Genomic DNA, 21,169 nt, shown 5'->3' with positions numbered 1-21,169 from the left:
ATCAATCTGCCCCGTTCCTCCTTAGTGCCAATGGTGGGTGCCAAAGCCAACGATAGCCGCGAGTCAGAGACCAGCTCGAGGATGACCCGCCGCCCATTTTCACACCGGGACGCGTGGGCCAAGTCTTGCGATAGGTGCACAGTGGTATCTGATCCGTCGCCTTATTTCTCCAACAACCGGAGAGGATCGGTCCCGCGCAGGCAATGGCCTCCACTCTTCCCAGCACGGTCAAGTGTCGGATTGTCGATGGCGATGGACGTGCGATCACTGGCTCAAACCTGTGTCGGCCCAGTTTTTCACGAAGGATGAGTCCATCAAATCGACTAGCAAAGACCTAAGACATCGTCCAGTCGAGCCTCAAAGAGGCAAGGCAGAGGAAGAGGAAAAAAAAATTTTCCTTTAGAACGGCCCATGACACCACACCACCGTCCATGGGAATATAAATTGCAGTGGCGCACACCGTCGCCCAGCTTCTCTTCCCCTGCTACTCAGGAACCCTTCTCTGGACCAACCTGCTTCAATCCCAGGCATTTATCCCAATCATCATGGGTGTGGTCGATCGTCTTCGTGGTCGCAAGGCTACCGAGGTCGTTGAAGACCTTGGTCCTGTGGAAAATGCCAACGAGAAGAGCACCGACGCCGACGAGCTGGCTCGTGCCAATCAAGAAGCCGAAGTGCACCCGGACGAGATCACCAAAGAAGCTCAGTTTGGCGTGCAAAAGGCCGAGGCCGTCGCTCTAGTTTGGGGCAAGAAGGCAGTCTACGCTACCTACGCCTGGTAGGTGTACCCCCAGAAGATGTGACGGTGCATTATGCTGATGTGGCTTTCCAGGATTTGGGTGTGCTACTTTATGCTGTCGTTCCACGAGTACATCGGATCCAATGTGCTATACTATGCATACTCGAAGTTCCAACTAGCACCTCAGGTCACGACGGCAAACATCCTGGCCACCATTGTCGGCGGCGTACTCAAACTGCCCATTGGTAGGATTCTCACTCTCTGGGGTCGCGCAGAGGGTCTGATGGTCTTCTTGGTGATCTATCTTGTGGGTATGATCATCCTCGCCGCGTGTACCGGTCCGAACTCCTACGCCGCTGGATATGTGCTGTACTGGGTGGGCTTTGACGCCATCTACCTCATTTTGGAGATCTTCATTGCCGATACCTCGGGAATTCGAAACCGGGCCTTTGCATTTGGCTTCTCAACCACCCCGTATATATGCACTGCCTTTACTGGTTCCCTCGCTGCCCAGTCTTTCATCAACACCTCGGGGTGGCGATGGGCATATGGAGCATTCTGCATCATCCAGCCCGTTGTCTTTGCACCGTTGATCATTGCCTTCAAATACTTCGAGAATAAGGCCAAAAAGCAGGGCATTCTCACTCGCCGGCCCAGTGGACGAACCACGATACAGTCAATCACTCATTACATCCACGAATTTGACGGTGCGTCAACTCTTTCCCATTCGTGCCTACCTCCCCTTGGGGTCCCATCGCAACACCAAGACAAAAATCCCTGATTCAAATGCTGACCATTGAGTAGTCATTGGCGCTCTTCTTTTGATGGCGGCCTTTATCCTGTTCCTCTTGCCATTCAGTATGGCAACCTACGGCCGGACACAGTATCACACGGCGACCTTTATAGCCCAGGTGGTAGTCGGGTTTTGTTTATTCTTCGCCTTTGCCGCTTGGGAAAAGTGGTTTGCCCGCACCCATTTTATTCCTTACCAACTTCTCCGTGATCGCACAATTATCGGTGCGTGCTGTCTTGCAGCGGTACTGAACTTTAGCTTCTACTGCTGGGATAGCTACTTCTACTACTTTATCATGATTGTCTACAACCTCGATGTTAAGCTGACCGGCTACACGACCTCGATCTACACCGTCGGATCTTGCTTCTGGTCACCTGTCTTTGGATTCTGGGTTCGCTGGGTTAAGGAGTTCAAGTACTCGTGTCTCCTGTTTGCCGTGCCCCTTATGTTCCTAGGTTCTGGCCTCATGATTCACTTCCGGGGCCAAGATGCAGACATTGGCTATGTGATCATGTGTCAGATCTTCATAGCTTTCTCGGGCGGTATGCTTGTCATTGGCGAGCAGATGGCGGGCATGTGTGCCTCTGATCGTGACAGCCTCCCCATCATTCTGTCCACCATCAGTCTGTTTTCCAGCGTGGGTGGCGCGATTGGATCCGCCGTGGCTGCCGCCATCTACACCAACACCTTCCCTCAAGGTCTGCGCAAGGCCCTTCCTGCAAGCGCTCAGTCGGACTGGGAGAAGATCTATCTCGGCGGATCCACCTCCCAGCTGGAATACCTGCCGGGCACAGACGTCCGCAATGCCATTAACTTTGCGTATGGGTATACCCAAAAGTACGAGGCAATTGCTGCCACCTGTCTTGTGGTTTTGATCATTCCCTCCATTCTGGCTTGGAAGCACTACCGTGTGGACAAGAAGCAAAACAAGGGAACTACGATGTAAACCAAAGTGTGTCTTGGGGACAGATAACCGACGTTGGGCCATCACCAACGGGAGAAGAGAGGGATTGCGATTGTTTCCTCTCTCTTATTGCACTATACTAATTTCACAATACTCCCATCTAATAATACCACTCCCAGGCGGGTCAGGAGAGGAAAGGATGTGTACCAAGGGCGTGGTGGATTGTTCAAGTGGGCGGTATTCGAAATATTCAAACTGAAGATGAATGGAGATGTTGTGAATAGAAACCCGGAGGTTCACAGTTCCTGTAACTGTCCTATGCCAGAATAGCCCATTCTCCGAATGAGGTGGGCGCTCTGGAGACCGTCCAGGTCGGACATCCAGATGGTCTCAGTTGTCGTTCACGCTCTGGACTATGGTTGCTGTTATCTGGGCGTCTATGAATCCATATGCTTCCTTTCTCCATGCATCTTACCAACACTTACTCTCACGGGGGGGGGGGAGTGAGAATTAATTCCGTATGACGCGGTTAGTAGTAGTAGTAGTAGTAGTAGTAGTATCCTTCGGGCTCTAGCGGATCTTTTCATCCGCTCTTCTCTCCCAACTTCTCCTTCCACTCCTCCCGCTGCACACACGACGCTTTCCCGCCACTCGAGCATACGATAAATTGATCACATTCACGCACGGACAGAACCACCGAGCCATTCATCGCGGAAGAGTCTCACGGGCGGGTCAGCAGCTCAATAGGAAGCCGTGGGTTGGCGCCTCGGGGTTTTCCAGCCCGAGACTAAGTCCGCGCGATCTCGTTAAATCCGTCTCCACTGACCAGTACAAAGGGCGGGCGCGAGGCCTTCTGCGTGAGAATGGATGAGCACAATCTGTCTACGGTCTTCGTTTAGTCGATCGAGGACCCAAATTTCGGGAGACTGCGCACGTCGAAAAGAAATTAGCTGCAACAACGTCGATATTCCGATTTCTCGGCCAAGGCAGGTGAAGAAGGAAGCTTCCACGATGGCATTGCAAGCCACAAAATACCTGGTCAAAGAAATGGGGGCCTCGTTGGTGGCTACGGCTGCAGCAAAGCCAGCCTCTATCGGGCCCACGGAAGTGCTGATCGGCATCAAAGCCATTGCCATCAATCCGGCGGATTACAAAATGGCGGATCAAGGTCACAGAGTCACGGCATGGCCTTTAGTGCCCGGGTTGGATGGTGCTGGCATTGTCGAGGCCGTTGGGGACCAAGTTAAGCGGGTTGCACTGGGAGACCAAGTGCTGGCTCTTTTCACCCCTGGAGACCGTGCCGGATCATACCAGTCATTTGCCGTGGTACAAGAGAGTGCGGTGGCCAAGATCCCACCAACGTGGGCATTAGAAGAGGCTGCAACGCTAGGGTATGTCTTTTCGCCCTGCTTTCGCCGACGATGCCCATGCTGTTTGGAATGCCCTCATTGGTAATCGCGATCATTACCCGCCAGTGCTAACATATCAACACTCTCAGAGTCTGTTATCTCACGGCTGTCATGGCCCTTGGAATTGGCCTAAAAGCGCCGCTTCCCTTCCTCCAGGGCGGACCGACGACTGGCCTGCGGCCTTCTTCCGTTCTGATCCTTGGAGGTAGCTCGGCCGTCGGGGCAGCGACAATCCAACTGATGCGTCTCTCGGTCCCCGAGTGCACCATCCTGGCCACGAGCTCATCGAGGCACCATGCGCATCTCGTCAACTCCCTTGGTGTCGACAGAGCGTTCGATCGAAACTCGGTGTCCTTGGTGACGGATGTGAAATCGGCGACTCCAGACTCCAAAGGTGTAGATGCAATCATTGATGCCGTTGGCGCGGGCGCCACGGAACGACATGTCTTCGAGACCTTTGATGTCACTGGGCCAAAGAAATATGCACAAGTCTGGACCGGTGACGAAGAGGTCCGGCCACCAGCCGGGGTGGACTCGGTGTTGTTCAGGGGCCGCGATCTTCCTCAATTGCCCGGGAACGAGAATATCATGCAAGCTTTGGAGGGCTTGCTCGAACGGGGAACGTACAAACTACCGCTTCCATTGAACCGGGTTGGTCACAGGCTTGAAGGGTTGCGAAAGGGTCTTGAATTGATGCGCCAGGGCGTGAGTGGAGAGAAACTGGTGGCTACACTCTAGTGTGATGGACTATACCGCAACGTAAATGGGATAATTCGCATTTATATCACCGTCTTCTATATAGATATCTGGCCTCCATAGGAGAGATTTGGCTGTTGCACAAGCCTGAAGCATACGTCACTTGTAGATTTCATTATCTTCGCCCATGAATATGCACTGGCGCCATGCAAGACCGTCAGAATATTCCGCGGCAGATAATGAAAAGCTTATGATACTCAGTATTGGCCCGAGTGGAAACTGTTTCGGCTCTCCGAGGAAATGATCAGCCTCCAGGAGATACATACCCTGATAAATTTGTTGATTCCATTGATTTGTGACGCCAGGTGATTGGAATTACACTTCCGGGCCTTTCTCAGCAAAAGTACTAAATGGCCCGCGATGGTCATCAACAGGTTCAGATCCCGCCACCGACAAAAAGGCCTGGCAGTATGATGAACAATTCAAGAACCTCGAAAGAATCCGGGCCATTCCGACACTGTCGAGTTCTATACCGCTCCGCTACCAGTTCGGGCAACGTTGGGCCAGTACGAATGGAGTCGATATTGGCAGCCCGTGTCTTTCCACGCTATCTGCAGTGGTACCGGTAGTTCCTGGGGATAATTTCGGGCTTCGGTTCTGATTGAGTCTCGAGGGACGTTCTCTTGGCTAGTGGGAAGCATATTTCAAATGATGGATCACCTTGTAATCCATCGGCCAATAAGTAGTCGGACCATCACGCCCAGTGATGGGGCATCAAGCGTGAAGCTAACATGCAAGTGAATATAAAAGGTCTGCCGGCCTGGATAGCTCTATTGATCGAAGCAGTATATACAAATGATAGATCCCCTGTTGGACCGACCGATATCCACCGTAGTACTCCAACCTCACGTCGATGCCGATCATGCAGGATTCATGCAATCATAACAATGGTGAAAAAGATATTCCAGATATCTATGAGATGAAGAATAAAAAGGGAACTGAGAAAGGAAAATGCTGAGCGCCATGCTTAGGCGTTCTCGGCGTGGTACATTCCCTGTTCCTTGCGATCGAACTGGCTCTCCTCGGTCCAGTCCGCACGACGCGGGATCTCATACTTGCTGCTCTTCCAGGGGACAACCTTGTTGACGTACATCCAGTCGAGCTCCTCCAGGGTGCGACCTTTACCCTCGATGACAAAGAAGTATATGACGAAGGCAGCAACGAACAAGCAGCCGGCAAAGACATACCCGTAGGCAAAGTCAATGGAGCTCGTAATGAAGGAAGTGAAGAAGCTGATGAGGAAGTTCCAGGCCCAGTTAGAGGCAGTGGCAAGAGCCATACCCTTGGCACGGTACTTAGAGGGGAACAGTTCGGCGACAATAGCCCAGACCATAGGACCCCAGGTCATGGCGTAGGCGGCGATGAACAAACAGGTCACCACGATCATGCCCTTGCCAGCGCCCGGGGTATTTTCGGGGTGCTTGACATCCAAGACAAAGTGACCGATGGAAGCGAAGATCATGAACATGACGAACATCCAGAGGGCACCGAAGATTAGTGACTTGCGGCGGCCGAAGTTCTCAACGACGTATAGACCGCCGAAGGTGGTCACAAAGTTGACGGCACCCAGGATGCACTGGGTGACAAAGCTGTCGGAGATGCCAGCGCCTTTGAAGATCGTGGTACCCTACCAAACCATTGTCAGCATCGGGTCGTCTCAAAATTTCGCATCAGGAAGGTCGACTTACGTAGTAGAAGAAGTAGTTGGAGCCAGTGAGCTGCTGCAGACTCTGGAGGACCATACCCAGGACAAGGCGGTAGAACATGCGCGGGGCAGTGATGAACTCGTGCCACTTTTGGCCTTGACTTTCGGCTTCGAACTGTTCACGGATCTCGTCTATCTCTTCAAGAATGCGGACGTGGTTCTCGGGCACGCCATACAGCTTCGCGAGTGTGCGCTGGGCGCTCTCAACCTTACCATGCCGGAACTCGTAGCGAGGGCTCTCCGGGAAGAAAACCATGCCGGCACCGAGGACGAGAGCAAACAGAAAGGTGAGACCGAGGGTGATACGCCACTGGGCAGTACCATCAAGGTTGTGAGTTCCCAGATTGATGCAGTAGGCCAGGAAGATTCCCAGGGTGACGAACAGCTGGTAGCAGCTGATCATGGCACCACGGATATGACGCGGAGCACTCTCTCCCTGGTACATGGGCACCAGGAGTGAGCAGCCACCGACCCCCAGACCGGTGACAGTACGGCCGACGACCATCTGGTACCAGTGACCAGAGGGGGAGGAGATCTGAACAACCAGACCGATGATGAGGATGGCGCACCAGGTGGTGATGGACCACTTTCGGCCCAGGTAGTCCGCCAGGGGAGCACCCACCAAAGCGCCAACTAGGGTACCGATGGACAGCATACCGACAATCAAACCCGAGCGGACATTGGTGAAGGCCCACTTGTCCTTGGAATTCAACTGACCATATCGGCGCAAGTAATCGTCCATGTCCTGGAAGCCAGAAATCTGACCCGTATCATAGCCGAACAGCAGCCCTCCCATGGAGACGAAAAGGCCCATGACAAGGGACCGCAGAGTCACGCGGGGAATGGGGGTGTCCACGCCGACGGGCCGCATTGGCTTTTGGACGGGGCTATCTTGAGAAGAGGTTTCCGTGCTCATGGGGTGCTGCTGCTGAGCTGGGGTGATGGACTCCCCGTGGTGGTAGGAAGATTCGAGACCCATGATGGTGTCGTGATCAGAGAGTGGCTCTCTCGGACAGCAGCGCAGGCGGGAAAGATCAATGGAGGAAATGATAAGGGATAGGCAAAGGCTGGTAGAGAAGTATATATGCCAGGGGCTCCCAAGGAAGTGGAAACAATGTCAAGAGGCTGTGTCAATACCAATGCCCATGGGGAAGAAAAAAGGAGCAACCCGTGGAGGCAGGGCCCTTTTGTAATTCTGCAAAGACTGGGGAAAAGCCCGCACCGGTAATTCCGTTTGACAGAGAAGGCGAGCGGAGAGTGCATTGTGGAGAGGCCACACACGCACGGCGACCCATTTGTCCCCGGCCTACACTAGTGCCGCGTGAGCCTTTGAGCCTGTGAGCCTGTCAGGAGCCGCCGGCGTCAGGAAACCGGCCGAAAGTCGACTCGCACGGCCCGGCCGAACCCACCAGGGACCAGGGCAGAGAGCCAGCCAGGACGGGGTCCAGCAACGGATCGGCTGTGGTTCGCCAGTCAGACGGGTAGCCGAGCAGGCCGGCATGGAGAATTCGGGACAGACTGCACGAGTGGCGAAACTCGGCCTGCCAAGGGGGCGAAGCCGGTGCCGAGTGACGGTCTTGGGTCGGCATCGCGAGGCGTAGGCTTTGGTTTTGGCTTTGAGTTTCGTTTCGGCTTGTGGCACTCGGGGCCGAGACTGCTAGAATGGAATTCGACGCGGTGCCGCCGGGCACGCTCGCGACCAGGACGCTGCGACCCCCGGAGTGGATGGCATTCACGGATCCAGGGGATGTTGGGGGGGGGGATTGCGGACTGAGGATTGGGGATTGAGGTCTGGAGAAGCGGTGGGCCTGAGCCCGGGGCCGACCCCAGAAGTCGCGGGTCGTGGAGGCCACTAAAGGCGTCCTGCCCGAATGGTGTCTCGGTGAGCGTCTCCAAGTCGAGGGGAAACTGCGGAGTCGCGGAGGCATTACGTCGTCCGCACCCGGGGTCTTCCAAGGTGGTATTGCCTATGCATGATTATGATCGTCAGTCCGGTGTTCCGATCAGAAATCAACTCGGCAGCCGTCAAGTGGCGCACCCGTACGTCATGGCAGATGCTGCACCCACCCAGACAATAGGATTGGCCGAGTATGTTGGCGATAAGTAACATCTTTCCCCCGGCTGCCCATCAATCCAGGGATTGAATGGTGCTCCCGAATCCTCACTGCGATTCATCCTTCGCACTCCTCGGGAACGTCGGCACCGCTGATTCAGCACGGAGTAACATTTACCCCGCGCCCAAGGGCTTTCGCATTGCGTATGACCATGATGATTAGGAGTAGTAACTACCTATTAGTATTATTTATATAATAACGGTGACGATATGTTACTTACCTAGGTAGGTAACTACTCAACCGTCAGTCCTTACGGCATGGTGGCGGTTGAATTGGGGCTGGCGGCAGATATATATCCAGACCTTTGAATGAGCCCTCCATCTATGGCATGGATATTGCAATACCCCTCCTAGACTTTAGGACCAATGACAATGTCGCCCTGCTTGACGCCGTTCATCCACCGTGGAACAACTAGGACCCCATTCTCTATATCTACCGTCGACTAAGGAAATTAAGACCACAACAGACAAATATTCATAGTTCATTTCAGGTCATACCTGCGCCGTTCAGGTATGGAGAATTAGAGAGTGATTTAGTGACCGACGACTTCCAAAGTCTATATAACTCCTAATATGTGGCCTTTCCAGTGAGAGGTTTCGCTGACGAGTCCACATAACTCTTGGCCCATAGAATTCATCGCATCCGCGTACAGCCACGCGGACATGCGCACATAATAATGTCCACAACTTAAAATCAATATATATGACACAGATGAATGTAGCTATGCTTATGGACATCTGGGCTCCTGGCACCAGAACCCCTGGTGAGGTCAACGATGGAAACGGTTACGTATCATCAGGTCGCACGGGATGGAATGGTGAGACGCGACGGGTGGCGGAGGATGGGATTGTATCCGATCGCCCCTAGACAAGATCATGGGTGTGTGCCCTTGACTGGCGCTTCGGCAGTCGTGTCGGGCGCAGAAGAAGCGCTGTCGGGTTCGATGGCATCGGTTGGGGGCCCGCGGTAATTGTGGTAGCCCCAGACGCCGTACCAAACAGCTGCGATGAGCACGAAGCCGACGAAAACGACCGATGCATAATTCATACTTTCCTTGGTCACGACTTTGAGCGTCGGCATACAGAACAGCGGGATGGCAAGCACACTCCAGGCTGGACGGTTGTTAGCACAAGGGAGCCCGGGGATCACGAAGAGGACTGACCGAGCGCGAAGACATTCGCGATGGCGCCAATGATGCCAAAATTGAAGCTGCCGTTCTTGATATCCTGCCGCCGGCGGAAGATCAACGAGATCGCGACCGGGCAAGCATAGCTCATAGTCAGGAAGATCACTCCCACGCCGGAGAAGGCGTTGTAAGCCGCCGTCGATCCAAAGTAGATCGCACCGAGGGCAATCTCGACCACCATCCCCAGGAGCATGGCGTTGACGGGGATGTCCAAACGCTTGTCAACGATACGCCACCAGCCGGAGCCGGGAATCCCGCCGTCGCGTGCAAAGGCCCAAGTGCAGCGGGAGGTGGCCGTCACGCAGCCGACGCCGCAGATGATCCCGAGAACCAGTAAAGGGATCAACAGACAAAAGGCCCCGGCCGAATTGCCAATAGCGGCTTGGAAGATCACCGGGGTAGGCTGACCAGACACCAAACCCACCAGCATGGCGAGATCGGGAAGGACGAAGCAGACCGGGATCAAGAACAGAAGACCGGCGATGAAGTTGATGACGATGGTGCCCACCATGGCCTTGGGGACCATGACGGCAGGCTCACGCACTTCCTCGCAGAGACTATTTCATAAAACGCGTCCGTCAACGGGGATTCGATGGAAGAGGCACGAAACAACTCACGAGATAATCATGCCTGTGGCAGAGGTGGCATAGGCGGCTTGCAGAAGACCAATGAAGAATGACCAGCCAGCCGGCCAGCCCGCCTGGGGTTCAAAGTGACCAAAAACCCAGCCTCCAGAGTGGCGGCCTCCCTTGGCAATTGCCAACAGGCACACGATGATCGCGACCAGGCCCGCAATGGTCCAGAAGATCGCAAACGTCTGGTCAATTTTCAATCGTGAGTAGCGGCCTCATGGAGGCACATAGGGGGAACGACGACTTACCTCCAACCAGGGCAGCCATTTGTTGCCAAAGCCCGAGATGGCATGCGTTAGCAAAGTGATGGCCAAAAAGAGGAGGAATGTCTGCCAGGCCTGGAAATCGTCGGTGATGCCCACGCCAGGAGACTTCTCAAAGACGTTGAGACACGCGACGAAGAGCAGGGTGGTTCCGAAGTTGACGGCCAGCGTAATGGTGATATTGCCAGCCACGTAGGACCATCCACAGATCCACGAGGCGACCCGGCGACACCAGAGTGGCGACAGGACGAAGGTTTGGTAATAAACGCCGCCGGCCGTGGGATAGACCGAGGTGATCTCGGCCAGGGAGATCGCGACGCACAGGATCAAGAACGAGACGACGACCCAGCCCCAGATGATGTTGGCGGGGCCCCCAGCGGCCAGTGGATAGTAGAGGGTGGTCGACAGGCCATAGGGGACAGACGAGAGGATAAAGCACATGAAGGTGACCTGCCAGATGGAGCGGTTCCGCGCCAGTTCCGGCGTGTATCCTAAGTCTTCAAGCGTGCGGTCCGCCTTGCTGGTGTCGAGGCCGGTTTCTGCGCCTTCCATGGACACTCGCGACGGGCAACGCTGTTCGCCCTTGGCAGCCATGGTGATGGGGTTAATGTCGTTCCGGGATGTGGTGCATCTGGGAGTTTTGTCCTTGAGGGGGAGGATCAGTATCAGTTCAAGAGGCCTGGGAGAAGGAGTCAATAATGGAAACGTAGAAGGTACAAATCCAGATGGAAAGAAGATCCCCCAAAAAAATAGAACCAGCAAAAGCAAGAAAAAAAAAGCAGTGGGGACGAACCTTGCCCTGCAACCACAATGTCCTTCACGATAGAACTTGGCCTTCGCTACAGCCCTCGTACTGGCCAATGAGACGAGCATGGCGGCGGCGAAGTGGATGCAGCCAAGTGCGGCGAAGTCCTTGCGAAGTCGACGATTGGCGAGCGGAACTTCCCCGGTTCCACTTCTCCCTCCTCCGCGGCCATCCTGCGCCTTTCTCACGTCTGCAGAATGCGGAGGGATTGATCATCTCTGATTCTCCGTCGTCTGGACTGGTCGTCTCTGGGGGCAACATCCCTCACCGTGAGCACGCGCAACACCAGTCACTGGCCCATCGGACGAAAAGAAGCGAAGGCAACGAGTCCCTGGTTCGAGTCTGGCAGCCATCAAATCACAACTCGCAACTCGCAGACCACCCCCGGGCGCAGAACGGCCATCCCGTATCTATTCTGATGATGGACGATGTATGTATGTCTACTAGGATGCTTATGGGCCAGTACTGACGGCTTTCGGTCCTAGCCCCCGGAATGACTGTCGGAAAATGGACGAAACGTCTTCAACCGCTCCGGCCCACAGTCCAACCGGGTTGCCCTTCCCATCTCGGTATCACCCCGGATTGCGAGGCCCTTAGAGTTGCGCCGCCTCAAAGTCAATGGCCACCTTAAGCACCCGGTGCTGCGCTGCCGCTTGGATTGTAGCGTAGGCAGTGGCCGCCTGGTCGCAGGGGAAATCTATAGCGTGGATAGGGTCAGTCGATATCCTGTATCGGGGCAGGCATATCCGGCACCTCTCCAGAAGCCTCAGAAGCAGAATGATCAAAGGGCAAGAACGTAGGGTGGGTGACTAGCGAGCCGATATCAAACATGCTCGGCTCCACCAGCCGCAACAGACGCGGCGTCGTCGCGTTCACCAAGGACATCTGGATATCTGCACCGGAGTCAGGGACGGGTCCAGCCCCGACAACAATCACTGATCACCCAGGTCGAACCCTCGCACCGAGAACGCCGCACTTCAGCCCCGTGGGAAGGGCATCCGACACGGCCACCGCCGCGCGCGGGTCGATGGTCAGCGGCAGCGTGCACATACTCGACCTGCGTCCCATCAATGTGATTCCCAAGCACTCAGCTTCCTGTCTCACAATGCGCTGTGATTTCACGTCGAAAAAATTGGCACGCTCCGCACGAGGTCATACCGGAGATCAACACCCGGTCGCCGACCTGTAGCCTGTGCACCGTAGCGCTTAGAGCCTCGACAACGCCGACACCTCCATGGCCTCAGACCAACCCGGTTTGTGCACTGGAGACATCCCCCTTGAGAAAATGCAAGTCCGGATCGCAGGTGGAGGCATACAACAGCCGAACCACGGCCTCGGTGGGTGCTTGAACGACCTGCTTGGGGCGGTCCAGCACTTCCATCGTTCCATAGCCGATGTGGACAAGGGCTCTAGTCGTGCGCGAAGGAGGAAGGAGTCTACTACTTTCAACCCACCGATGTTGGACTACACACTGCGCGTGCAAGGAGGCAGCCTGGTAGGGCACAGCCTATATAGCAGCTATCTTTCACCCATGCCAAGACGGCTCGTCTCGAGACTCGGACAACGCACTCGGGGACAACAGCGATCCTTTTGCGTGACATCCAGCTGCTTCTTATCGGCGATCGCCCAAGCCCAGCGTGGGATTCAATCTCTCGGCCCAGTGCCCACGGCGAGCTTGCACGATTGGAGCATAGCGCATTCATCTGCTTGGCCTCATCCGGAAGTACCACGCCCGTTTTGGCGTAGTGACCACTGCCGTAGCACCAACTGTGCTGCTTGCCGATAACACCCACGGCTGGTCGCTACAAGCGCGGAGAGAGCACTGACACCTCCCAAGTTGTACTCCGAACGAGGGCGTTCACAGGTCTCCAACCATTGGCTACTCATGCTCATCTTGCCTCTCACGGACCCCTTGCGGTGGAATCCCGCAGTGCAGCCGTCGCGGACACGGGGCCCAGGGCCCCAAGGGACATAAAATACCTGTCTCCCCCCGCTGATCATTGCTTCCGATTGCTTTCATCTCTGCGGGATCGCCCCTGGTGTGCATAATGGCGACCGTTGACCAAGCATTCTCGACCACGGGCAAGACCGCCCACCAGGAATCCGTGGCGGAAAAAGGGAGGGTCGTCCGGACTTTGGTTGAGGCAGATCTTCTCGACGAGCGATATGCCACTACCCAGCGTGGATTGAAGAACCGCCATGTCCAGCTCATGGCCCTGGGTGGCACGATTGGGACCGGTGAGCTGCATGTTGATGCTGGAGACGCTGGAGAAAAGTGGCTAACTAGAATGTCAATACGCAGGCCTCTTCGTCTCATCGGGCCAGTCTCTCGCAACGGGTGGGCCTGCATCGCTGCTGCTCGGATATATCTTCATCTCCGCCATGGTCTATGCCCTGGTCACCGCGATTGCCGAGATTGGCGCTTACATGCCTGTCCATGGTGGCACGATGAGCTACCATGGGTTCCGGTACGTGTCGCGCAGCTTAGGCTTCGCCATGGGTTACTTGTACTGGTACTCCCTGGGGATCTTGGTGCCCTACGAGATTACGGCGGCCGGGCTGGTCATTGGATACTGGGATCCGAATGGAACGATCAATATCGCAGTCTGGATCTCCATCATGATGGTTGTCATCATCGCGCTGAATTTCCTCCCGGTGAAATTCTACGGCGAATCGGAGTTTTGGTTCTCTGGGGTCAAAATAATCACCTTGGTCGGCCTGCTCATGGTGTCCTTTATTCTCTTCTGGGGTGGCGGACCAAACCGCCAACTACTCGGCTTCCATTACTGGAAACACCCCGGCGCATTCAATCAGTACCTAATCGGGGGAGACACTGGGCGCTTCGTAGGATTGTTGAAGTGTACCGTGTCCAGCGCGATAGCCTTCATCTTCGCGCCAGAGCTGATCATCATCAGTGGCGGAGAGATGGAATCACCGCGACGCAACATACCTCGTGCTGCCCGGCGCTACATCTATCGGCTGGTGTTCTTCTACATCTTCGGCGTTCTTGCCATCGGTGTAATCTGCCCTTCCAATGCCCCACGACTGACCCAGGGTGACGGGACGGTCAACTCGTCCCCATTCGTGGTGGGCATTCAAAATGCAGGCATCCCAGTGCTTGACCATATCGTAAATGCCGCAGTCTTGACATCGGCCTGGTCCGCAGGGAACTCCTTCCTGTACATGTCGTCTCGCTCGCTGTATTCCTTAGCCGTATCAGGAAATGCGCCCAGCATCTTCAAGTCCTGAAACCGATGGGGTGTGCCATACTACGCCGTGACTGCATCCGCCTGTTTCTCAGCGCTGGCCTACCTCTCCGTGGGGAGCTCTAGCTCCATCGTGTTTAATTGGTTTGTCAACTTCACCAATACCTCGGGATTCATCTCCTGGATCTGCTGCTGTGTGGTCTTCTTCCGGTTCCGCAAGGCCATCAAGGCGCAAGGGATTGAAGCACCGTACCGCTCGCGGCTGCAGCCATACGGAGCTTATTTCGGCATGGCGGGTGCGACCTTGATGATGCTCATCAACGGCTTCACCGTTTTCTTCCCGTCCGAGTGGTCTGTCAGCAACTTTTTCACCGCGTACATCGGCATCCCTGCATTCCTGATGCTGTACTTCGGCCACCGGGCGTTGTTTTGGAGTGACCCATGGGCTTGGCGCCCGGACGAGGTGGACATGCAGACCGGGTTGCAGGAGATCATCGATGCAGAGGTCCCGCCGAGGCCGCGTGGACCGTGGTGGAAATTTTGGTAGCGACGAAGAGTGGAAGCTGGGGAAGAGTCCACCGAAGTGGTGCGCGTGTTGTCGGCGTGATCGGATTCGTCTTTCCCTCCATCTGGTTATGCGGAGGTGGGAAATCCAAGCTTGGAATCCCGTAGGAATCGATCACTCGGGGAGTTCTTTCTCGGCCTATCGCGTTATTTTCCATTGCCTAGACCGCCCTGTAAGCATCCCTTGTCCACTTGCACAAGATGGAATAATCGTGGCTGCGGCGGCTTCATCTTATCGGAGATCCGCACTCGCCCGCACTCGATAAGACGTCACCAGCTCCGTGAATTCTGGTTTCCTCTTATATTCCACCAATCCTCGGTATACGCCGTGAACCGCCTATGAATCGCGTGCTGTCTTGCGGAAGAGTTTACAGCGGCTGCCTCAGTCGTACATATATAAGCCCCGCCCGATCCGCCCTGGGCTCACCTATCTACAATTCTAACAGAAGCCGAGCGACCATGGCAGTGCTTCCCCCGACCGTCCGGCCTTTGCAGCCACCACCCGGCTCGAAAATTGAATTTGGAGCCCAGGTAGATGGTGTGGACTTGGAGAACTTGACTGGTTCGTGGGCATACACGGTTACTGCAATGATCGCCGCTAACGTCGTCTAGATGAGCAGTTCGTGACCGTCCGCGATGCACTGTACCACCATCATGTCGTTGTGTTCAAGAACCAACATAAGCTGTCACCCAAGGCGCAGTACGAGCTTACCAAGCGATTTGATCCCGCGTCCGACAATTATGGTCATGGCAAAACGATCGATGCCAAGCGAAGCATCCTTCATCCAGACCTGAAGACCGTCCCGCATCAACCGCAAGTCCAAGTCATCGGAAACGGATTCGTTCCCTCGTATGAGGGCTTGGAGAATGTCCAGCTCAAGCATCCACATCACCGGACGTTCCATAAGGACCATATCCCCGACGACAAGGATTACGACTTCACCCGCTTCTACCGCTGGCACATCGATGCGGCTCTATATGACCTATATCCGCCTCAGGTCACAACATTGCTGGCGGTGACCGTGCCCAAGGGCCGACGTCAAACTCTCCTGTATGATGACGGAACAGAGGAGACACTGGATGTGCCGCTTGGCACGACGGCGTTTGTGAGCGGCGAGCGCATGTTCGAGCGCCTGTCTCCGGAAGAGCAGGACTTTGTGCGGACCAGCAAGATAGAATATGCGCCTCACCCGTACGAAGCCACCCAATTCATACCTCCTGATTACAAATGCACCGTCTAACTGACTGCCGCTACAGATACATTTGGATGAGCCCCGCCCACTCCCGCTCCACCGGCCTGGGCCTTCACTCCGAAGGCCTCGAATTGCCAGAGTCAGATTTGCCACCCATCGACGAGAAGAAGATCATGGTCTTCCCAATGGCCTGGAAGAATCCCGTCACCGGAAAGCTGGCTTTGCAGGTCCACCCCTCCGCCGTGCGGAAAATCCACCTCGCTGATGGAACGATCATCGACGATCTAGCACGCGTGCGCGAGATTGTCTACGACCTCCAGCGACCAGCCATTAGTCCCCAATATGTGTATCCGCATGACTGGGAGGAAGGTGATCTGGTCTTATTCAACAACCGAGGAGTACTACACTCGGTTGTGGGCGCTTTCAAGCCGGATGAGGTGAGGCTCTTCCGGCAATGCAATTTGGCCGCCTCTGAGCCGCCCGTGGGACCGTGAGTCGGAAGAGAGCTTGGCCTCACGCTGTACGAATTATGACTGAATTTGATTACCCTCGATTGTCTGATATCAAGACTTGTTTCCCATGGCTATTTGGGTTCCTTTAAAGACTACCTAGTATGACCGGCGTTAAGCTCCTAGCAACTCCAACACATGGGTTAATTTCATGCCGCGCATTGTACGTCATAAGAACGCTTTTTCAAATCGCTTTCGGCATCCCTTTTCTCTTTTCGTCGGGCTATTTCACGGATTCTGGGAGTTATCTAGCAAATGTACCAGTCGTTGGTTATTAAGGTACGCCTGGGCACGCACCTTACCACTGAGCTAAAAGACCACTATATCTATCCTCTCTAGGATCGATAGCCCAGGCCCGATATATATAAGTAACGCACATAGTTGCGACCGTAACGTCGGTCGACCGACTAAGAAGCTACCTGTCTTTAATACTAAACGGTCCCTAGGCAAAGTCATGCATCTATTAATAGTAGGTACTATACAAATATTACTCCAGGTATAAACAAAAAAGTCGATTCCGGACTGTCGAATCAGCGAACAATATAAAAGCCGCTGACGGCAACCTGTTTCTCCCTCCACTCGTCTGCCGCGGACCGAACTCCGAGTCGATGCAAAGGTACTTGTTCCACCCATTTCTGCCCTCTAGCCTGCATGGTCGAGAATCCTTCCCGCGTGCGGTCTATCCAGCCGGTGTTTTGGTGTTGCAGTTCGGGTTGACTCGGTCGCTCTGGAGTCCATGAGGGATGCACCAGAGTATTCTGGACGACAGAGACATCATAAGCATCTGCCAAGACTGCTGCCTCTGCTGCTGCGGCTTGTGCATCTGCCAGCTCCTGGCTCGTTGTTCCCGTCGGCGGTGGAATGTCCGCACGGAGAAAGCCCATAATGCAAACATTAAGCTTGGTGGACTGCAATGGGGCTTCATCTAGAAGCCGTAGTTGCACAACATGTTTCGCAACCCTTGTCATATCCACCCTTGCAGCTTCCAGAGGATCCAAAGTGCGGACTGAAAGGATGATGGGGCACCAAGGACCTAATGAGCTGTCTTTGCCAGTGCTAACGTCGAATCGTGCCCAGCCGAAGAAATAACCCCGTAGTTGCTCGGGCACCCAGTCGGGGACCTTATTGAGGGTGATCCTCGAGCTCTCACTTGGAGTATTTGAGGGAGACGCTGGTGAGAGCTGCCCACGGGCTTTGAAGCTCATGGGGAACGGTGGCTGCGGTCCTTCCTCGAGAAGGGTTGGGCCATTACTAGCGATGATCGGAGAGACTTCATCGAGTGTTGTGCTTCGACTGGATCCTGAATAGGAACTCAGAGCTCCCTCGACCCGATCGTGAATACCACTGGCCGAGTAGGCCTTGTGCGCAGCGGTTTGCGTCAACCACGACGGACGATAAGGGTCGACCTTGGATTTGATGGCCGCAGTAGCAGGGGAGACTACTGTGCTCGCAGCAGTCTGGGCATATAGACTAACCACCATCGCGCCAACTTCCAAGGGCAAAGTGCTTAGGCTGGCGCCCCGAAGGGAACTAGGATTGGTAGACGTCGAGAGGACTCGGAATACGGGGCTGTTTCCCAATACCTTCTTCTTCGGGCCCTGGCACAAGACCAGCTGGAAATAGCCATCACCTGCTTGGGCAGGGATTCGCACCACGGTCGTCTCGCGTAACTGGTGTGTATCCCGGGGCCGCGCCGGTGCCTTTTTGCGAAACTCCTTGATATCGCGTTGCCAGGCTCGTTCATCATCCGGGTTGACTTGATCAGCTCGTAGTGGCATGGCTGGTGTGACGTCGAGCCAGCTGTCACGAAGATGCAGAAGTGCCTTGGCGCGCATGCCGGTTTTCCCAGACCACCCCTTGTTCTGCAGCCATAAAGTACGGTCTGGGGGTAAGGGACTATCGGAGAAGATGGAGACTGCGACTGAAGTGGAATTTCCGCGGTAGAACACTAAACCATGCGAGTGTCGTAGGATGGTGACATGCTTATTAGATTCAGTAGGATGATTGATTAAGCCTCCGAGGAAGTGCCGAGCTTCGCCGTACGCCTTCTGAACTGGCGTCGGAGACGGTGGATGAGAGGAGGGGATCGATTCCCCCGCCGTTCGTGGTCTTGCGACAGCACCAGGCTGCAGAGATCCTTGCGATCCAGATCCGAATAGTCCGGTATATGACGGAGGCTGCAATGTCGGGGGCGGTATTAAACCCGGGGAGGTTGTCGCGTGTGGCAACACGCCCGGGGGATCGGCATCTGCGGCTGCCCGCAGATTCGGGTTGGACACTGGCTTGCGCTTGATGCGAAATGCGTCTGGTGGCCCATCCGGCCGCAGAGTGGCAGACTGCATGGTCTACGCGACATTGGCACGGCCGGGGAGTCCAACGACAAGGCGATCGTCATCGACGGATCGTGTCGGAGTCGATTGCCGGTGTTGATCAGTCATCCTGGTGCCTGAGGCAGGATGCGAACTGTAGATTGATGCAGCGGACTTGCTCTCGTCGATATATTGGGTATTGAAGGTGGACCGCCAAAATAGGGATGTTATGATACAAAGACTTTTTGCTGTTCAAGCTGTGCGTGGAAAGTGAATGCTAATACCCAAATGCGCCATTTCATCCAATGATCATGCTGGCGTGGTTACATAGAAGGCCATCCCAGAATCTGTCTAGACAAGAAATGTCGCCTGCTTATACCATGATCAGTATATCCTGAGACCAGGCTTGGCGCAGACGGAATATAAGCCTGGGGCTATGAGCGTGGCTTGCGGGCTGTTGAAATATAACTAAAGGAAATAAGCACGGTCCACAACGGCAGCTGTTGGATCACATACAATTTTGAGTAAACATGCATCCTGTTGGATTTGAGTTCTGAACAGACTTGGGCCAGCAAAATCTGCACCTCCAGTGGCCTCCATTCACTGTACCGCGTGAATAAGGCGAGCGAGTAGCTTTCAATGGCACCGTCTACCATCTGTGCACGGAAGTAACGTCCGATTTCCTTCAGTTTGGGGTCCTTGGGCCACGTCCCGACCGGGAGTAGGTACTCAGTTGTATGGATCTTTTCGAAGGAAGCTTCTTGTAAGATGCGTGGCAGCTCCGGGGTGATATCCCAATGTCGGCCTTGACTCCGAGCTATGCGGTGGAATTCATTCTGCGCTAGGTAAGAGGGAGGCCCCAGAGCATACAGAGAGGCTGCTGACTTACCTGCCATGTCTGCAGATGGCAATTATCTGGCATAGTGTCGTCATCACATTTTATACGAGGGTCACATTCAGATAATTCAAGCCGTCCACCGGGTTTGAGATGGCTAGCAAAGCGTTAGATTCCAGGGTTTGGCCACGCATATAGCAGGCTGTGTGAGGACACAAACTCGTAGCATCGCCGTAGAAATGTCGGCCAGTGCTCCACACTTCCCATTAACAAGCGCACATGAATGAAATCAAAGGAATTTGGAGGAAAGCTCCACTCCTGGTTGACATCGTCGATGATGAAGCGCAGATTGGGTGGGACCCTAGGAACTGTTAGACCCGCTGCCCATTGTCAAAGAGATGATGCGACCAAGGGATCTCAGACCAGCCAGGTTGTATAGGAGACAGATCTACCCCAACCACTTCTGCCGACGGGTATTCATCCGCCACTACTTGCAGTTAGTTTCGGAACGGGGTACGTGGGATGAAGGCAATGGGCGAATCTCACTCTCGATGGCCCAAATACCCGTCCCTGTGCCGACATCCAGCATGCTCTGTGGATTTTCCAACCGGGTCTGACACAGCTCGCCGTTCAGAGTAAGCCGGAAGACGTGATGAAGCATATCCAATCGGTCTGGATCAGAAGATTAATATTGCGCCTGGGGAGATTGACCGAGTGACGATGCAACGTTTCAGCTCCATGCATACCTTGTTCCCGCTCATCGTTAGGGAGGAGCTGCACGCGCGGTCAGTGAATGATGTTCGACCGAGGATGTCACATTTCCGATGCGCCCGTTCCACATACATAGGTTCCGGGCCGATATGCATGATAGGTCCGACCGTTTTCATAGACATAAGAATAAATGGACTCGGTGAGCGATGTCAGGTCACTGCGGACACTGTCATAATCTTCCGAGGACTAGAGGCGCATGTCAATCATCCGCGGCGTGCTTGAAGGCGAAACCATCCTTGCTTACGCTGACATCGGTATCTATCTCGATCTCACTGGGGCCAGCAGCGGTCCTTGGCCGGTCCGACTCGGTCATCATCATGCACGAGAAATCGACTCAACATAGGGATCTCCCAACCATGGAGGTCAGCCTTCCAAGGGGGAGCCGTGGGGGGGTAGAGATAGGAAGAGGATGGAGGATGAATAGGACACCGGATCTCAGCCCAACGCGACTTGACCCGGCGAATGCATGCATCCAG

The 21,169-nt window shown here is 54.8% G+C and overlaps 11 protein-coding genes across 11 annotated transcripts; 6 read left to right on the top strand and 5 right to left on the bottom strand.

The window, feature by feature from the left end:
- Positions 1 to 545: 545 nt before the first annotated feature.
- N7459_006323 (uncharacterized protein) lies at positions 546 to 2,478 on the top strand (the record flags this gene model as incomplete). Its single annotated transcript, XM_056945507.1, has 3 exons — positions 546 to 778; positions 833 to 1,446; positions 1,544 to 2,478. The coding sequence occupies 3 exons, from the start codon at positions 546 to 548 to the stop codon at positions 2,476 to 2,478; spliced, it is 1,782 nt and encodes a 593-aa protein (XP_056799842.1).
- A 1,005-nt stretch (positions 2,479 to 3,483) lies between these two features.
- Positions 3,484 to 4,583, top strand: N7459_006322 (zinc-binding alcohol dehydrogenase family protein; the record flags this gene model as incomplete). Its single annotated transcript, XM_056945506.1, has 2 exons — positions 3,484 to 3,827; positions 3,935 to 4,583. The coding sequence occupies 2 exons, from the start codon at positions 3,484 to 3,486 to the stop codon at positions 4,581 to 4,583; spliced, it is 993 nt and encodes a 330-aa protein (XP_056799841.1).
- Positions 4,584 to 5,568: 985 nt separating this feature from the next.
- On the bottom strand, positions 5,569 to 7,285 carry N7459_006321 (sugar porter family MFS transporter; the record flags this gene model as incomplete). The annotated part of the gene is made up of 2 exons (XM_056945505.1): positions 5,569 to 6,228; positions 6,290 to 7,285. The coding sequence occupies 2 exons, from the start codon at positions 7,283 to 7,285 to the stop codon at positions 5,569 to 5,571; spliced, it is 1,656 nt and encodes a 551-aa protein (XP_056799840.1).
- A 383-nt stretch (positions 7,286 to 7,668) lies between these two features.
- On the bottom strand, positions 7,669 to 8,481 carry N7459_006320 (uncharacterized protein; the record flags this gene model as incomplete). Its single annotated transcript, XM_056945504.1, has 3 exons — positions 7,669 to 7,765; positions 7,826 to 8,273; positions 8,370 to 8,481. 3 exons carry the CDS (start codon positions 8,479 to 8,481, stop codon positions 7,669 to 7,671), a joined length of 657 nt encoding a protein of 218 aa, XP_056799839.1.
- Positions 8,482 to 9,293: 812 nt separating this feature from the next.
- N7459_006319 (putative amino acid permease) lies at positions 9,294 to 11,095 on the bottom strand (the record flags this gene model as incomplete). Its single annotated transcript, XM_056945503.1, has 4 exons — positions 9,294 to 9,532; positions 9,583 to 10,163; positions 10,224 to 10,423; positions 10,487 to 11,095. The coding sequence occupies 4 exons, from the start codon at positions 11,093 to 11,095 to the stop codon at positions 9,294 to 9,296; spliced, it is 1,629 nt and encodes a 542-aa protein (XP_056799838.1).
- Positions 11,096 to 11,361: 266 nt separating this feature from the next.
- N7459_006318 (uncharacterized protein) lies at positions 11,362 to 11,937 on the top strand (the record flags this gene model as incomplete). The annotated part of the gene is made up of 2 exons (XM_056945502.1): positions 11,362 to 11,740; positions 11,792 to 11,937. 2 exons carry the CDS (start codon positions 11,362 to 11,364, stop codon positions 11,935 to 11,937), a joined length of 525 nt encoding a protein of 174 aa, XP_056799837.1.
- Positions 11,938 to 12,135: 198 nt separating this feature from the next.
- On the top strand, positions 12,136 to 12,495 carry N7459_006317 (uncharacterized protein; the record flags this gene model as incomplete). Its single annotated transcript, XM_056945501.1, has 1 exon — positions 12,136 to 12,495. The coding sequence occupies one exon, from the start codon at positions 12,136 to 12,138 to the stop codon at positions 12,493 to 12,495; it is 360 nt and encodes a 119-aa protein (XP_056799836.1).
- An 859-nt stretch (positions 12,496 to 13,354) lies between these two features.
- N7459_006316 (proline permease PrnB) lies at positions 13,355 to 15,059 on the top strand (the record flags this gene model as incomplete). Its single annotated transcript, XM_056945500.1, has 3 exons — positions 13,355 to 13,544; positions 13,609 to 14,538; positions 14,608 to 15,059. The coding sequence occupies 3 exons, from the start codon at positions 13,355 to 13,357 to the stop codon at positions 15,057 to 15,059; spliced, it is 1,572 nt and encodes a 523-aa protein (XP_056799835.1).
- Positions 15,060 to 15,535: 476 nt separating this feature from the next.
- On the top strand, positions 15,536 to 16,763 carry N7459_006315 (TauD/TfdA dioxygenase family protein; the record flags this gene model as incomplete). The annotated part of the gene is made up of 3 exons (XM_056945499.1): positions 15,536 to 15,638; positions 15,689 to 16,268; positions 16,334 to 16,763. The coding sequence occupies 3 exons, from the start codon at positions 15,536 to 15,538 to the stop codon at positions 16,761 to 16,763; spliced, it is 1,113 nt and encodes a 370-aa protein (XP_056799834.1).
- A 545-nt stretch (positions 16,764 to 17,308) lies between these two features.
- N7459_006314 (LipA and NB-ARC domain protein) lies at positions 17,309 to 19,120 on the bottom strand (the record flags this gene model as incomplete). Its single annotated transcript, XM_056945498.1, has 1 exon — positions 17,309 to 19,120. One exon carries the CDS (start codon positions 19,118 to 19,120, stop codon positions 17,309 to 17,311), a length of 1,812 nt encoding a protein of 603 aa, XP_056799833.1.
- Positions 19,121 to 19,521: 401 nt separating this feature from the next.
- N7459_006313 (class I SAM-dependent methyltransferase) lies at positions 19,522 to 21,009 on the bottom strand (the record flags this gene model as incomplete). The annotated part of the gene is made up of 8 exons (XM_056945497.1): positions 19,522 to 19,923; positions 19,977 to 20,079; positions 20,143 to 20,283; positions 20,346 to 20,409; positions 20,469 to 20,594; positions 20,669 to 20,696; positions 20,766 to 20,879; positions 20,938 to 21,009. The coding sequence occupies 8 exons, from the start codon at positions 21,007 to 21,009 to the stop codon at positions 19,522 to 19,524; spliced, it is 1,050 nt and encodes a 349-aa protein (XP_056799832.1).
- Between the last annotated feature and the right edge of the window lie 160 nt (positions 21,010 to 21,169).

Source organism: Penicillium hispanicum, assembly GCF_028827665.1.
Source record: "Penicillium hispanicum strain IBT 35686 chromosome Unknown utg000005l_segment0_segment0, whole genome shotgun sequence".
In the NCBI taxonomy this organism is placed as follows: Eukaryota; Fungi; Ascomycota; class Eurotiomycetes; order Eurotiales; family Aspergillaceae; genus Penicillium; species Penicillium hispanicum.
This window is presented reverse-complemented; position numbering and strand designations above follow the sequence as displayed.